Consider the following 14,308-nt stretch of genomic DNA (forward strand, 5'->3'; position numbering starts at 1 on the left):
TACCGTTCTGTCCTGTGTACAGCATCTGGTGCAAACCACACAGAGTAGGTCCTTAGGAAGTTCCTGGCGAATAAATGAATGAGTGAATGAATGAATGATCTCAGGGAATCAAAAAGATCAATGCTTGTCATTCCCCTTGTCTCCTCATCCAGCCCCAAGCTTCTGGCTGAGCAACTAGGATTAAGAGGTTGTGATATTATGGTATATGTACTTACTGGTTTTTGTCCACGGTTCCTGGCTCCCCAAGGCAGGACTCTGATCTTCCTCTGCGTTTCTGTCTTAGAGCTGGCCCTCACCCCGTGGGGTCTGATGCTATCTCCAGGTAGATAGTATCAGGACTGAGTTAAGTTAGAGGATGCCCAGCTGGCGTTCGCTACAGAACTGGTTGCTTGCTGGTGGTGGAGAAACCCCCACACATGTGATGTCAGAGTGTGTTGTGAGAATATAGTGGAAGAGATAAACTGAGTTTAGTTTAAACTGAGTGATGGAAGAATCAGAGGACAGAGATGGGGCAGGGGCTTTGGAAAGAATTGAGACGCGCTCGTGTGAGAGAAGAGAGGACAGCAGCGGAAAGAGAGGGCAGGAGAAGGAAGGGGAGATGCCCTGTCAGGGCCCTTGAGAGCGTTTGGGAAAACACTGAAATGAGGCACGAGGTGAGAAGGGTTTCAGGACAGCTGCAAGGCAGGTGAAAGGCAGAGAGGAACAGAGGAAAGATGTCAGATGTGTGGCCGTAGGTATGAGACGGAATAACCTTCCGTGTTCTTCAGAAAGGACAATAATGACTGGAATTGTTCTGACGTGGGGGGACTAGATTGTGTTTCTGTAAATGTGGTGCACATTTGGACTTGGCTGTGTGGAGCTCTGGAATTTGTTTGGGTTACAAATGGAGGTGCAGTGAGGGAACACGGTGCCCCATGCTCTGGCCCAGCCATCCGTGCGGTGGGGTGAAGCTGCCGACGTGGGGCTGTGTCACAGCGCACTGCCTCCTCTCTGCAGGTCCTGCCACCCCANTGTCCACGGTTCCTGGCTCCCCAAGGCAGGACTCTGATCTTCCTCTGCGTTTCTGTCTTAGTGCTGGCCCTCACCCCGTGGGGTCTGATGCTATCTCCAGGTAGATAGTATCAGGACTGAGTTAAGTTAGAGGATGCCCAGCTGGCGTTTGCTACAGAACCGGTTGCTTGCTGGTGGTGGAGAAACCCCCACACATGTGATGTCAGAGTGTGTTGTGAGAATATAGTGGAAGAGATAAACTGAGTTTAGTTTAAACTGAGTGATGGAAGAATCAGAGGACAGAGATGGGGCAGGGGCTTTGGAAAGGACTAAAACACGCTCGTGTGAGAGAAGAGAGGACAGCAGCGGAAAGAGAGGGCGGGAGAAGGAAGGGGAGATGCCCTGTCGGGGCCCTTGAAAGCATTTGGGAAAACACTGAAATGAGGCACGGGGTGAGAAGGGTTTCAGGACAGCTGCAAGGCAGGTGAAATGCAGAGAGGAACAGAGGAAAGATGTCAGATGTGTGGCTGTAGGTATGAGATGGAATAACCTTCCGTGTTCTTCAGAAGGGACAATAACGACTAGAATTGTTTTTTTTTTTTCCATGTCCGGCAACACGGATCGCAATCCTCAGTGTTGCGCCCGTACTGGACTGGGACCGGCAACGGGATCGCAACCCTCGGTGCTGCGCCCGCACCTCGCTCAGCCAGTGAGCGGGAACCGGTCTGTATGCGGGATCTGAACCCTTGGCGGGAGCGCCGCCGCACTCCCAAGCGGCGCACTGTAGCAGTGCGCCACCGGGCTGGCCCTGACTAGAATTGTTTTGACGTGGGGGGACTAGATTGTGTTTCTGTAAATGTGGTGCACATTTGGACTGGGCTGTGTGGAGCTCTGGAATTTATTTTGGTTACAAATGGAGGTGCAGTGAGGGAACACGGTGCCCCATGCTCTGGCCCAGCCATCCGTGCGGTGGGGTGAGGCTGCCGACGTGGGGCTGTGTCACAGCGCACTGCCTCCTCTCTGCAGGTCCTGCCACCCCATGGAGGCTGCCCCCTCTGGGGCTGCGGTGACCTTGAGATGCCAGAGGAGACAGAAACGCCACCTGAGAAACTCTGGCACTTGTTGGTGGGAGAGAACTCTGTGCCAGAATTCGGAAGGCCAGGGCTTTATTTGTATGTAGAATTGTCTTTAGAAAGTGCTATAATTTAGTGAAGAAATGTTCTGTAGCTAATAAAAGTTCATTGCCCCCAAATCAGAAAATAGGGCTGAGCAAAAAGAAGGCTTCAGATTTAATCACCTGCATTTTTGTGATGTAGGGATGATCACCACTAACCTTTTGGTACATGTTCTGCCAAATAATTTTTGTGCATATCAGTATATAATTTTTTAAAACAAATCAAACTGTACACATTCTTTTGTAATACACCATTTGCATGTAACTAATGTTCATCTTTTTGTGAGAACAACAGGTTTGCATCCCTATCCTGCCTCTAAATGATTAGCCGTGTGGCACTGGGTTGGTCACATCACCTCCAAACACCTCAGTTTCCTCATCAATAAAATGGGAGTAATGACGCCCATCTCACAGGGTTGTGGAAAGATCCCATGCACAGCGGGAGGAAAGTCACTTTGGGGAATGTTCTCCGAGAAAGGGGGGAGGGCTGCATATGTTCAGGTCCTGGGTCTCTGCCCGCTCATCCTGCTCTTTCTTATGTAGGTTTTTGGGTTTTGCTTTTTTCTTTCCAGGATCGAGAAGGGGGATGGGATCGAGGAGGAAGACCTTCGCTTAGACTGTCGCCACGAACGATACCCGACCCGTAAGTGGCTTCATCTGCCTGCTGTCATCGGAGTACGAGGACCCCCTGGAGATGAGCCAGGCCAGCCTCCCCTTGCACCCCTACGTCTCCCACAGACACGCCACTGATGGGGAAACTGAGGCTGGTGTCTCAGCGTGGCAAATCCTCTGCATGCAGCAGCCGTAGCCCTCATGGTGGTGTTGAAATGCTCAAAAAGGAAGAGGGAAGCTGGCGTGGGAAGGCACAGCCCAAGTGCAGGCTGCCTTAGCCATTGGCCCAAGGGAGAACAGTTCTGGGCAGAATGAGTTAAGTCAGGGAGGGGACAGTGGACAAGATTTGTTTGAGCCGTGGGTGCTCTTGACAGCTTAGAACGCATTGACTTCATATGTCTCACTGTGGGGGACACCATAAGACAGAATCTAGGGCATCCATTTGGAAAACAAATGTTGGGGCCAGAAAGCAGAGGGGAGGTGAAAGGAGAGAAAGGACCTTGCTGAAGATAGAAAAGGAAAGAGCCCATGGAAGATTAAGGTGAAACGGTCAAATCTCAGCTGTGCCTGCTAAATGCCCACCAGGCGTTCCCTGCCCATCCCACCCTGCACTGAGGGCTTTTCATGCCTGAGCTCATATTCTTGCCGCCCCAACCCCCACAGCCAGGACTGCTATCTACATTTTGCAGAGGAGGAAATTAAGGCTCAGAGAGGTAGAGTAACTTGCCTGAGGTCACACAGCGTAGTTGGTACATGGCAGAGGAGTTACAGCAGACACTGTCCATGCCCTGCGTGTATCTCCCAGACCTGCTAGGAAGCCCCAGTGACTTCCATCTGTATGTGCATCTCTGTGCCTGGGGGCCTCCCCACCGCCTCCCACCAAATGCTGAAGTGCTGGGGAAGTTGGTGTGCAGACACCCCAGCTCCCTCATCCCAGGGTGGGATCCCCTGAGCGGGCGTTTTGCAGTTTCCCCGTAGGATGAAGAGTCAGTAGTGATTGGATGGCGGAGACCTTCCTGCCTTCCCTGTGCCACGTTCCTCTCTCTGCCACGTTTCCCTGCACCTCCTTAATCATCCACACTCAAATTCTTATCTCACAGTCCACCCTGGGGAATCCAAACTAAGACAGCAGAGATTTAAGCTGAGGTCTGTCTGCCTCCAAGTCCCATGATCCTGGTAACCGAAGGAGAAACACCGTGCTGGGGGGAGGAGATGGCAGCCAGCCCAGGAGCTTGGGAGCAGGCCCAGCTGGAGAGGAGAGGGTGTCTTCCCTCTGAGGGAGGGGGGCTCCTGTGGGAGGCATCGGTCCAGGAAGGTGGCCAAATTCCAGTTTCCTGCTTGAGGAACAGGGGGTGGCACTGAAGTGGCTGCTGGGCTCACACATCCTGGTTTCATGCCAGTGAGGGCTTCTTAGAGGAAGGAGTCAGGAGCCAGGGGATGGAGGTGGCTGCGGATATCCTGCCTCAGGGTAACAGAATCCATCTGAGAGGGGTTCAGGAAGTGCCCAGTAGGGATAAGGGCTGAGAACCCTGGCATGTTCTGGAACTTTATCAGCTCCCCTGTTTGGGACTAATAAAGGCTCCCTGCAGGGTGGACAGAAGCCCCGGGGCTTGTCTCAGGGGCATCTGGGCACTGGGTGGGGGAAAGGCCAGACCTCTGAGGCCTGAGAATGGAAACAGTCAAGGGGAGCCAGTCTGGCCCCACAAGCAAGCCCTGGAATCAAGTGACAGCACCTGGGGTCAGGGGTAACTGCAAACGCCCTCACCGCAGCTCTGGCAGCAGGCTGACCTCCCACGCAGCATTTCCTCATGAAAGTCCTCAGACGCACAGGATAGGCCCACCGCCCATGGGCGATTCCCACCTTTCGTCCCCTCAACAAGTATTTATTGAGCACCTGCTGTATGCCTGCCCTGTGCTAGGTCCTGGAGGGAGAATCAGTGAGTGGCCTCCTGTGAGAACCAGACAATCTCAGGTGCAGACGGTGCTCAGGCATGACCAGGAGGAAACGGGGAGGCTACATTAGAGTCACCTCTCTGCGGAGCTACTGGAGCTGGGACCTCAAGGCTGAGAAGGAATCAGCGCGCAGACAGCTTTCCAGGCAGAGGCCTGGGCGTGTGGAGTCCTGAGGCAGGAAGGAGCGTATGGCGTCCGTGCGACAGCCATGGGGCCAGCGGGGCCAGGGCAGGAGGGGCAGCGGGAGAGCGGGACATGGGCTGGATAGTGAGGCGAGGGGACCGCGGGAGGAGGTCGCTGTGCCGGGGGCAGAAGGGGCTGAGTCTGCAGTGGGGCCCGGGCATTTTAAGCAGGGAAGAGACATGCCCAGATGGCCTCTCTCCCTCACCTGTCTGTCAATCACCTATCTGTACCTGTCGTCTGTATCTATCTATCACCTATACCTATCATCTGTGTCTGTCCATCTGCCATCTCTCTGTTGGTGTACATATCTCTGCAATGTGGGACAAGTACTGGAGGGAAGCAGGAGGAGAGGCCAGAAGACCAGCTTGGGGCCTCGGAGAGTCACAGAACTTTTACTGTGGAGTCATTCCTGGGAGACACTGTGGTGGCCCAAACCGGCAATGGAGATAAAACTGGGGGGATTCAAGAACTCTTTGCTGGGAGAATTTTCAGTGTCTTAGTTTGGGTTCCCCTGGGAGCAGACCCCCGAGGCGGGGATTCAACAGCAAGCACTTTATTTAGGTGATGGTGGTAAACACAAGCAGGAGCAGGGAAGGGAGATGGCCAGTGACCGGCAAGTGTCCAGCCAGTCACCACTGTGGGCCCCACTGGGGGACTCGGGCAACCAGCATGGAGCTCTGAGTCATCCCACAGATAGGACAGGAACTCTCCTGGGTCATGGTTTGAGGGCTGCTGGGGGTGGCGGTGGGGGTGCATGAATTCTCTGGCACTTCTGGCTCAGGCCATGGGCAGAGGGCATGGGGCCTGTGGGGAAAGCCCTCCTTGTGCAGTTGGAGGTCGGCAGTGTGCGCTGCCACGGGGTGGGGGAAGGAGCCCCACAGCATCAGCTTGGAGCGATTCGAGTGAGGCATTGGGGTTGGGGGGAGGAACCGGGGATGCTGGGATACGCATGGAATTTCTGCTGGAGCAGTCCAGGGTGTGGGGGTGTTGATGGAAGGATCTGGGAGGGAGCGTTTGTGAAGCACCATGATGCCTTGTCTGGGTGGTGTTTGAGAGGCTCATGGGCACATCCTGGAGGCAGCCGGGTAGATGGAGGGGAGCTTAAAAGGGCAGCAGGATGGGATGGGAATTAAGATAGCTGAAGCCGAGGGACTGATGGAATTATCGGGAACAGTGTGGGGTGCGGGGGGCAGACAGTAAAGCAACCCCAGGGGCTCAGCGGGGCCGTGGAAGCTGGTGGGGAAGGGGCTGTGAAAAGCTGTCAGCTACCCCTAGAGTTTTTCAAATCCTGGCTTCTCTGGAAAGAAAAGAGCCTCACATCCCACAACCCTTCTGCCATGTGTGCCTTTTATCAGGCCACCCAGCATCAGCAGGCAGGGCCATCTCTTCCAGGGGCCAGCAGAGGTGCTAGGGACTCCCATGTCCCCATCTGTTGTCAGAGCTGAAGGAGGGAGCTAGGAGTGGGGGCAGGAATGCTAGCATGAAGGATCCTGTTGCTTCAGTTACCCTAAAGTAGGCTGCTTCTGAGACTATCCAGAAGCTATTTATTTGTTCATTTAACAAATCTCTACTAAAGAGGCTTCTCTGAGTTTTGGAGACACGGAGACGAATAAGGCATGTTACTGGACCTGGCGAGCTCCCAGTCCCACTGAGGAGACAGCCCCAAGCCACAGCTGTGTTGTGTGGCCAGGGCAGTAACGGGATCAGGGCATGCACCGTGATGACAGAGGTGGTGCCTCCTCCAGCTCAGGCAAAGGAGGGGCAGGAGAGGGAGGGAGGGGAAGGGTCTTAGCAAAGGGTGGTCCAACTTGGTAGGAACTCTACAGTGTAGTGATGATTATGAAAGCAGCCGACCAGAAGGACTCAGTCCCACCAGCTGTGGTCATAATATCTCACCCTTCCTTGTATATGTTCTGAGGACATTACACTCTCCACTCATTTAATCCTAAGTACAGCCCCATTTTACAGACAGGGAAATTGAGGCCCAGGGAGGTTAAGACTGTGGCTTACCCAACATTGCACAGCTGAGCTGGGATTTGAACCCTGCCAGTCTGACTCCAGAGCCCATACCCTGGACCGCTGGGGTGAGCCGCCCTGTGTCAGTCAGTGGGTGCACTGCCAGGTCCCCAGCAGGCTGCTGAGCATGGGGGCCAGCCTCAGAGCTCACAGACCTTGGGTTCTGGAGGAGCAGCTGGTTAGATGGACTAGGAAAATGATACCATCTCCAGAATTCGGCCTCTTAGCTGCTGGTAGATTTTTGGCGAAGAAAATATTTTGGAAAGGCCTGGACAAGTTTGCAATATTTCTTCAAGGAGCAGCTGCTTGATCTTGCGATGGGGCTGACTTGTCGGCAGGAGGGACAGCGGAGGAGGGATGTCGGGAGCCCGCAATATTAAACACTTACGTGTACGGGTCTGTGCTGAGCACCTCCTGCCTTCTCATTTGATGGCTGATCCACCCTGAGAAGCAGGGATCCTTCTTCTCATGTAGATGGAGAAACTGAGGAGCTGAAAGGCAAATCAACTCAGATTGGCATTTAGATCTTTCCCCTCACCCTGGGATTGAGGCCACTCCTGCTGACCTTATCTCCTCCTACTCTGCCTCTGTATTAGTCCGTTTCTGTTGCTTATAACAAAATACCCAGAACTGGGTGATTTATAAAGAAAAGAAATTTATTGCTTGCAGTTTCAGAGGCTGAGAAGTCCACAGTCCAGGGGACACAGCTGGTGAAGGCCTTGGTGGAGACTAGGGGTCTCACATGGAGGAGCAGAGAGAGATTCACCTCTCATGCACTCTCCTTTTAAAGCCCTCAGAACCACGCCCCTGACCACCATTATTAATCCATTCACTAAGGTCCTACAATCCAATCACCTCTTCAAGGCCCCGCCTTTCATTACCATAACAGGATTTCCCACACTTAACAGTTACAGTGGGAATTAAGCTTCTAATATATGAACTTTGGGGACACAATTCAATCAATCCACAGCATCCCGCCTCTGGCCCCCAAAGTTCATGTCCTTCTCACATGTAAATACATTCATTTTGTCCCCAAGGTCTTGTTTCAAGGCAAAAGCCCAAAGTTCAAAGTCCAAAACAAGTTATCTACTTCCAAGATACAATGGTGGGACAAACACAGGGTACATATTCCCACTCAAAAAGGGAGAAATAGGCCAAAAGAAAGGGGTAAAATGTCCCAAACAAGTCTGAAACCTATCAGGGCAGGCATTAAATCTCAAAGCTGGAGAAACATGCACCTTGACTCCATGTTCGACCTCCTCTGCATGATAGTGTGGGGGTTGGGTCCCCGAGTCCTCAGGCAGCTCTGCTCCTATGGCTTTCCTGGTCTCAGGTGATGCCTTAGCTCTCACAGGCTGGCACTGCACACTCGTAGTTCCACAGGTCTGGGGTCTCCATGGTGGTCCTGCTCTCACAACTCCACTAAACACAGCACTGATGAGGTTTCTCTTCTGCAACTCCGACCCCACATTTCTGCTCGGCATTGTTCTAATGAAGACTCCTTGTGGTGACTGTGCCCCGTGACAGATCTCTTTCTGGGCCGCCAGGCTTTTCCATACATCCTTTGAAATTGGAGTGGAGGTTCCCAAGCCTTCCCGGCTCTGGCATTCTGCAAGCTTGCAGACCTAACACCATGTGGACGCCGCCAAGCCTTCTGGCTTGTATTTTCCAAAGCTACAGGTCCAGCCATACCTCAGGCCCATTTAGCCACTGCTGGAGCAGCCAAAGCAGCTGGGGTGCTGGTACTGGAAGCAGTTTCCTGAGGTGGTCCTGGGCAGTGAGCCCATGGAGGGCACCTCAGGCCTGTTCCCCAAGACCATTGCTTCTCCCTAAACCTTTGGGCCTGAAATGGAAGGGTGGGCCCCAGAGGCTTCTGCAATGCCTCCAGGGCCTTTTCCTCTTCTCTTGACAATCCCTTTCTTTTGTACTAATCTTAGCACCATTGCATTTTTCTCCTGAAAATGCTCTCCGCTTCTCTACCACATGGCCAGGCTGCAAATTCTGGCTTTATGTCATGCCTTTGCCGCCATAACTCAGTGTAGGCTGCTGCAAGTAGCCGTGCAGCTTCCTGAATACTTTGCACCTTAGAAATTTCTTCTACCAAATACTCTGGGTCAGCACCTGGAAGTTCCACATTCTGTAAAACTTCTGGGCTTGAACAGAATGCAGCCATGTTCCTTGCCAGTTCATAGCAAGGGTGATCTTTGCCCCAGTGTGCAGTAAGTCCCTTCTCATTTACATCTAAGATCTTCTCAGAATGGCCTTTACTGTCCGTATTTTTATCTGCATTCTGCTTGCCACCGTGTAACTAGTCTCTCAGACACCCCAACCTTTCCCTGGTTTTCTTGTCCTCTAAACTCCCACTAGCAACTAGGCTTTTTCTAGACTATTCCTCCAAATTCCTCCAGCCTTTGCTCATTACCCAGTTCCAAAGCCACTTCCACATTTTCAGGTATTTGTTATAAGCGACACCCTACTTCTCTGGTACCAATTTTCTGTATTAGTCTGTTTCTGTTGCTTATAACAAAATACCCAGAACTGGGTGATTTATAAAGAAAACAAATTTGCTGCTTACAGTTTCAAATGCTGGGAAGTCCAAAGTCCAGGGAACATATTTGGTGAAGGCCTTGGTGGTGGGGACAGTGACCCAGGGGTCTCGCATGGCAGAAAATGGCAGAGCAGAGAGAGACTAACCTCTCATGTGCTCTCCTTTTAAAACCACGTCCCTGACCACCATTTTTAATCCGCTCACTAGGGCACCATCCTACAATGTAATCACCTGTTCCAGGCCACACCTTTCAATGACCATAATAGGATTTCCCACCCTCAACAGTTATGGTGGGGACTAAACTTCTAATATATGAACTTTGGGGACACAATTCAGCCAATCCACAGCAGCCTCCCTCTCTCTCGTGCTTCTCCAGCCACCTGGACTTCCTCTTTCTTGAACATGCAAAACTCACTCCCTTCGTGGGGCCTCTGCACTCCCTGCTCTCTCCGCCCAAATGCTCTCCCTCTAAATCTTTGCATGGCTGACTTCGTCTCATCTTTAAGTCTCTGCTGAAAGGCCACATCCTCCAAGGAGCTTTCCTTGATTAGCACCAACTTGCCTGTGGCCCTCATGTCACCACGGTCTCTCCTCCTCCTAGTACTTGTCCTCTGAAGTGATTTTTGATATTTCTGCACCTGGTTTTTGTTTTGTTGTCTCTCTCCACTAAGTTCCATGAGAATAGACAGTGTCTATTTTGTTTATGTGGCCACATCCACTGTTACAAGGGCCCTAGAACAGCATGTCACAAGAGCCTAGAACAGCATGTGGCACGTAGTAGGTGCTCAGTTGTTGGCTCTAAACCTCCAACTTTCTCCCCCCACCTCTCATCTGAGCAGCCACTTTTACATAAACAGTTACATAAACTTTTGGCTCTCTTAACTGCCCCCAAAGTTGCTATTTTTTCTGGGCTACTGTGATATAGATTCTGCCACAGTTTTTTTTCCCCTGAGGAAAGCGTTTGCTTTTGAAACCTGCCTTTGGGGCTTTGCAGTGCCACGAGCTCGCTCAGGAGCACATCAGAAGTGACATTTGATGGAGGTGATGCTGCCGTATGGTCCAGGTGTCTGCATCTTCCTTTCTGGGGTGACTGGGGTTTATAGCTGATTGCAGCTGTCAAGTTCAATACCCAAGACAAGCTTTTGATTTTGCCAGGTGTGTCTGTAAGGCTGGGCTCGGCGAGACGCTGTCACTCGCTGGGTACAGAGGTGGCTTCTGGGAGCTCCATCTAGATGGATCTCTGTCGCTGCTGCCCCCAAAATAGCAGAGGGAATTTGAAGGAAGACTTTTTCTGGGCCCAGAGCAACTTGGCATTTTTATTAGATCAAAGTCAAATCCAATATAGTACTGCTCGAGTTGCTTCCTTTATTAAAATGGAAACAGACAATATTTCTGAAATAAATACCAGTGCCAATTTGCTGGGAGCGCAGATGGGCACACAGCTTGGAGGTATCTGAGCCCCTGGCATTGGAGGTGGAGAGATCTAAGCCAGCATTAGCATCCGAATCATGTGGAGGGCTAGTTAAAGGACACCAGGGCCCCACCCTCAGGGCTCCTGGTTCAGCAGGTGTGAGGTGGGACCTGGGATTCTGCATTTCTACCAAGTTCCTAGGGATGCTGATGCTGCTGGTGCACAGACCAAATTCCAAGTAGCACTCGGCCCTAGGCCAATACATGTCCCTTGGCTACTGCCAAGAGTGAGTCGGCATTTTGTCACTTGCTTGGGCTATTCAGCAACTTCTAGACAGAAGTTACTGCTTTTTGGGCCAATTCCCCTCCAATCCGTCCTCCTAAGACAGAAACCCGATCACGTCTTCCCCAGTCCCTCGGTGCTCCAGAGCCGGCTGTGGAAACGTCCCTGGTGGGCATCAGGCACCATGCCCCCCCCACGTCCCCACAGGGGTGTCTCTCGCCACCGCTCTCTGCTGCATTCTTCTTTGGGTTACTCTTCACTCTCCAGACCCTTCTTTGCTAACTTGTTCATTTCCAGTCTCCCCAAAACTAGAATGAAAATGTCATGAGGACACAGACCTTGTGGCCACATCCACTGTGACAGCCCCAGTGCCTGGCACACAGTAGGTCACCAGTACACATCTGTGAACAATTCAACTCACTCAGTCCCCACGTGGCAGGTGCTCCGAGTTTTTCCGTTCTACAGGTGAAGATACTCAGGTTCCGAGACACAGTCCCTTGTCCTGGGTCACAAGCCTGTCTACAAGCTAAAGCTATGCGATTCTTCTTTATACCCGTATTTGTCCAAGGTAGGAGTACCCCAGTCATGGCTGATCCTAAGAAACACTTGGGGCAGGTGTTAAAATGCAGGTTTCCCTAGAGAGCCCAGTTCCTCAGTTTGGAGCAGGACAAGCGTGTGGATCAGATCCGTCTGGCGATAAGGCAAAAACCCTCAAGTACAGAATGAACTCTGTGCTCCTTAGGGAGACTGGACCCTTCTGCTCCTGGCACCAGCACCATGTGCAACCTCAGCCTCCAGTCCCCGCCCCCAGCCCCACGTGCTGCGTCTTCTGGCCATGCTGCTGCTCTCCTTCCCCCAACCACAAGACCGCTAGGTTTTCACACCTTCTGAAGGCCTCTTTTGCCTGCCAAGAATCTATTTCACACCTTGTTCCTTCTGCCTGAAATGCCCTTCCTCCACCGGTCAAAAACAAACCCTACGAGGGACAAACCCTACCAGCTCAAATGTCTGGGGGCAGCCAGCCCCTACCCACCCCCTGGCAGAGGTGTGTGTGTTTATCTCCATGTTCTACTGTTCTGGTGCTCTTGTCTGTGAGTCAGAAGGTTTTGGTGGTTATGGTCTAAGCTCTGGAGTGAGGCTGTTTGGCTTCAAATCCCAGCAGTGAGACCTTGGACAAATGACTTAAGGTATCTGGGCCTCAGTTTCCTCATCTGTAAAATGGGGATCATAATGGCACCTAGCTTGTATTTTAGGCGGCACAATGAGCCAGTGTACGTGAATCACATGGAATGGCTCCTGGCACACGTAAGAGCTGCAGTCATGTTTGCTCTTACCATCTCTTCATGCAGGTGTCTGTCACCCTCACTAGACTGTGAGCACACAGAGGACAGCACTGCGTCTCACTCATGTCTGTAGATCCGGCACCCACAGTGCATGCCCAACACGTGTTTAATAGAGGAACCAAGGAACTGGTGGCTCTGGGGAGAGGTGGCAGGTGAAGAGGACTCAGCCTGATCCTAAGTGTGAGAAAGAGACAAAGGGAATATTATGGCCCAGAAATATGGGGTTCCCAGAAGATGGATCTAGTAAAGAGGAGAATGGAGCCCCCATTCAACCTGCCCCAAGGTAGACCAGAGACCTGATCTTCCCTCCACATGGGCCCCACACAAACCTCCTCCTCCCCAAATCCTCCATTGTTTATTCATCTCAACACTGTGCCTGGAGTCGTGCTAGGTGCTGGGATGCAGGTGTGAATAAACACAGAGCTGGTCTCTGTCCTCATGTGATGTACGGCCTGGTAGGGGAGATGGGGAGGAAACAAGTAAATAGATATTTCCAAATACGATGGCATCTCTGAAGCCCCCTCATGGCAGAGATCCACAGAGCAGGGTTGACTTGGAGAGGCATCAGTGTGCCCACATTGAGGCGGTGACGTTTTGGGCAATAGAAGAGGGATGATGTTGTCACTAGCAGGCAGGTCTCCAAAGCCAGACATTTCCGTGCCAGCCTTGATCCACTTCCCCATCACTCTCCACATCCCATCCCTTTCTAGAGGGCAGAGTTCAAGGTTGGGCAGCCAGACACTCTGGACGGGCCTGAGAATCCTAGGGAGAGGCGTTCAGCACCTTGGATAGCAGGCAGTTGAGTTGGCAGAAGCAGCTTCCTTGTAAAGGGACCAAGATGGGCTTCTTTGGGGTCAGAAACACCAGTACCAGCCACCTGGCCACTCTGGAGACCGTCCTGCTCTCACTCTACCAGCTGCGGTGTGACCTTGGGCATGTTAGTTCCCATCTAAGTGCCTCAGTTTCCTCATCTGTGCATTTGTGGTGGCACTGGCATCCTTGCTCTGAAAGAGCCTTCCAACCCAGTGAATCCATCTTGGAACAGTAAGTGTGATATAATTCAATTCAGCAGGGCCAGGAGCTGATCCCTGGAATCTTGGTGCTTGAAGAGGGTTCCAGACAGTGACTTCCCACTGGAGGATTGGGAAGTTAGGATGGGAAGAAATCAGATGTTAAATATGTTCATGTTTTGATATCTGGGTTAAATATGAAGATAAACCACATATTTTGAGAACCTCTTACACATTGAATACTCTGCTAAGACTGGGGGTTTCGAAGGGAATTTAAAACCAAGTACCTGCTCCCAACCCTCTGAGTGGGACCTTGGGCAAATTTCTTCCCGCCCACAGGCCTCAGTTTCCTCATCTGTGAAGAGAGGCTGTTGAATGCAACCCCCTTCTAGTGCTGCATTAGGTTATTTCCACATCCACCCAGTGTCTGAGACTGGATAAGGAAGGGCTTCTATGCATGGGCCTTCGTACTGACTCCTTTGCATCTCACATTCTCTTGCAGGCTCAGAGAGGTGAAGTTCTTTGTCAAAAGCCACACAGCTTTAAAAAAAAATTGCTCGGCTTGCAAGCGGTGGAGCCTAGATTTGACTGTTAGACCCAAGTACAGTTTCCCCCCTGAGCCTGCATGCGCAGGAGAGGTTGGACAAAGAGCCTCTTCATAATGTACAGAATCTCAGAGCAGAAGGAGGGCGGGGTTCACCCTCAAGCTCAGCTCAGGAATTACCTCATCCTCCTCTCCCAAGCTTTCTTCATTTGTTAAAAAAAAAAAAAAAAAAAAAAAAAAAA

At 51.8% G+C, this 14,308-nt stretch overlaps 1 protein-coding gene across 1 annotated transcript in view; it reads left to right on the top strand.

Moving 5' to 3' along the window:
* Positions 1-14,308, top strand: part of GSG1L (GSG1-like) — a 50,407-nt gene that overhangs the window by 31,059 nt on the left and 5,040 nt on the right. The window contains exon 4 of the mRNA XM_008566622.1: positions 2,737-2,807. Coding sequence (XP_008564844.1) covers positions 2,737-2,807 — 71 coding nt within the window. The remainder of the gene's footprint in view (positions 1-2,736; positions 2,808-14,308) is intronic.

This window comes from Galeopterus variegatus, unplaced genomic scaffold (assembly GCF_000696425.1).
Source record: "Galeopterus variegatus unplaced genomic scaffold, G_variegatus-3.0.2 Scaffold256, whole genome shotgun sequence".
Classification (NCBI taxonomy): Eukaryota; Metazoa; Chordata; class Mammalia; order Dermoptera; family Cynocephalidae; genus Galeopterus; species Galeopterus variegatus.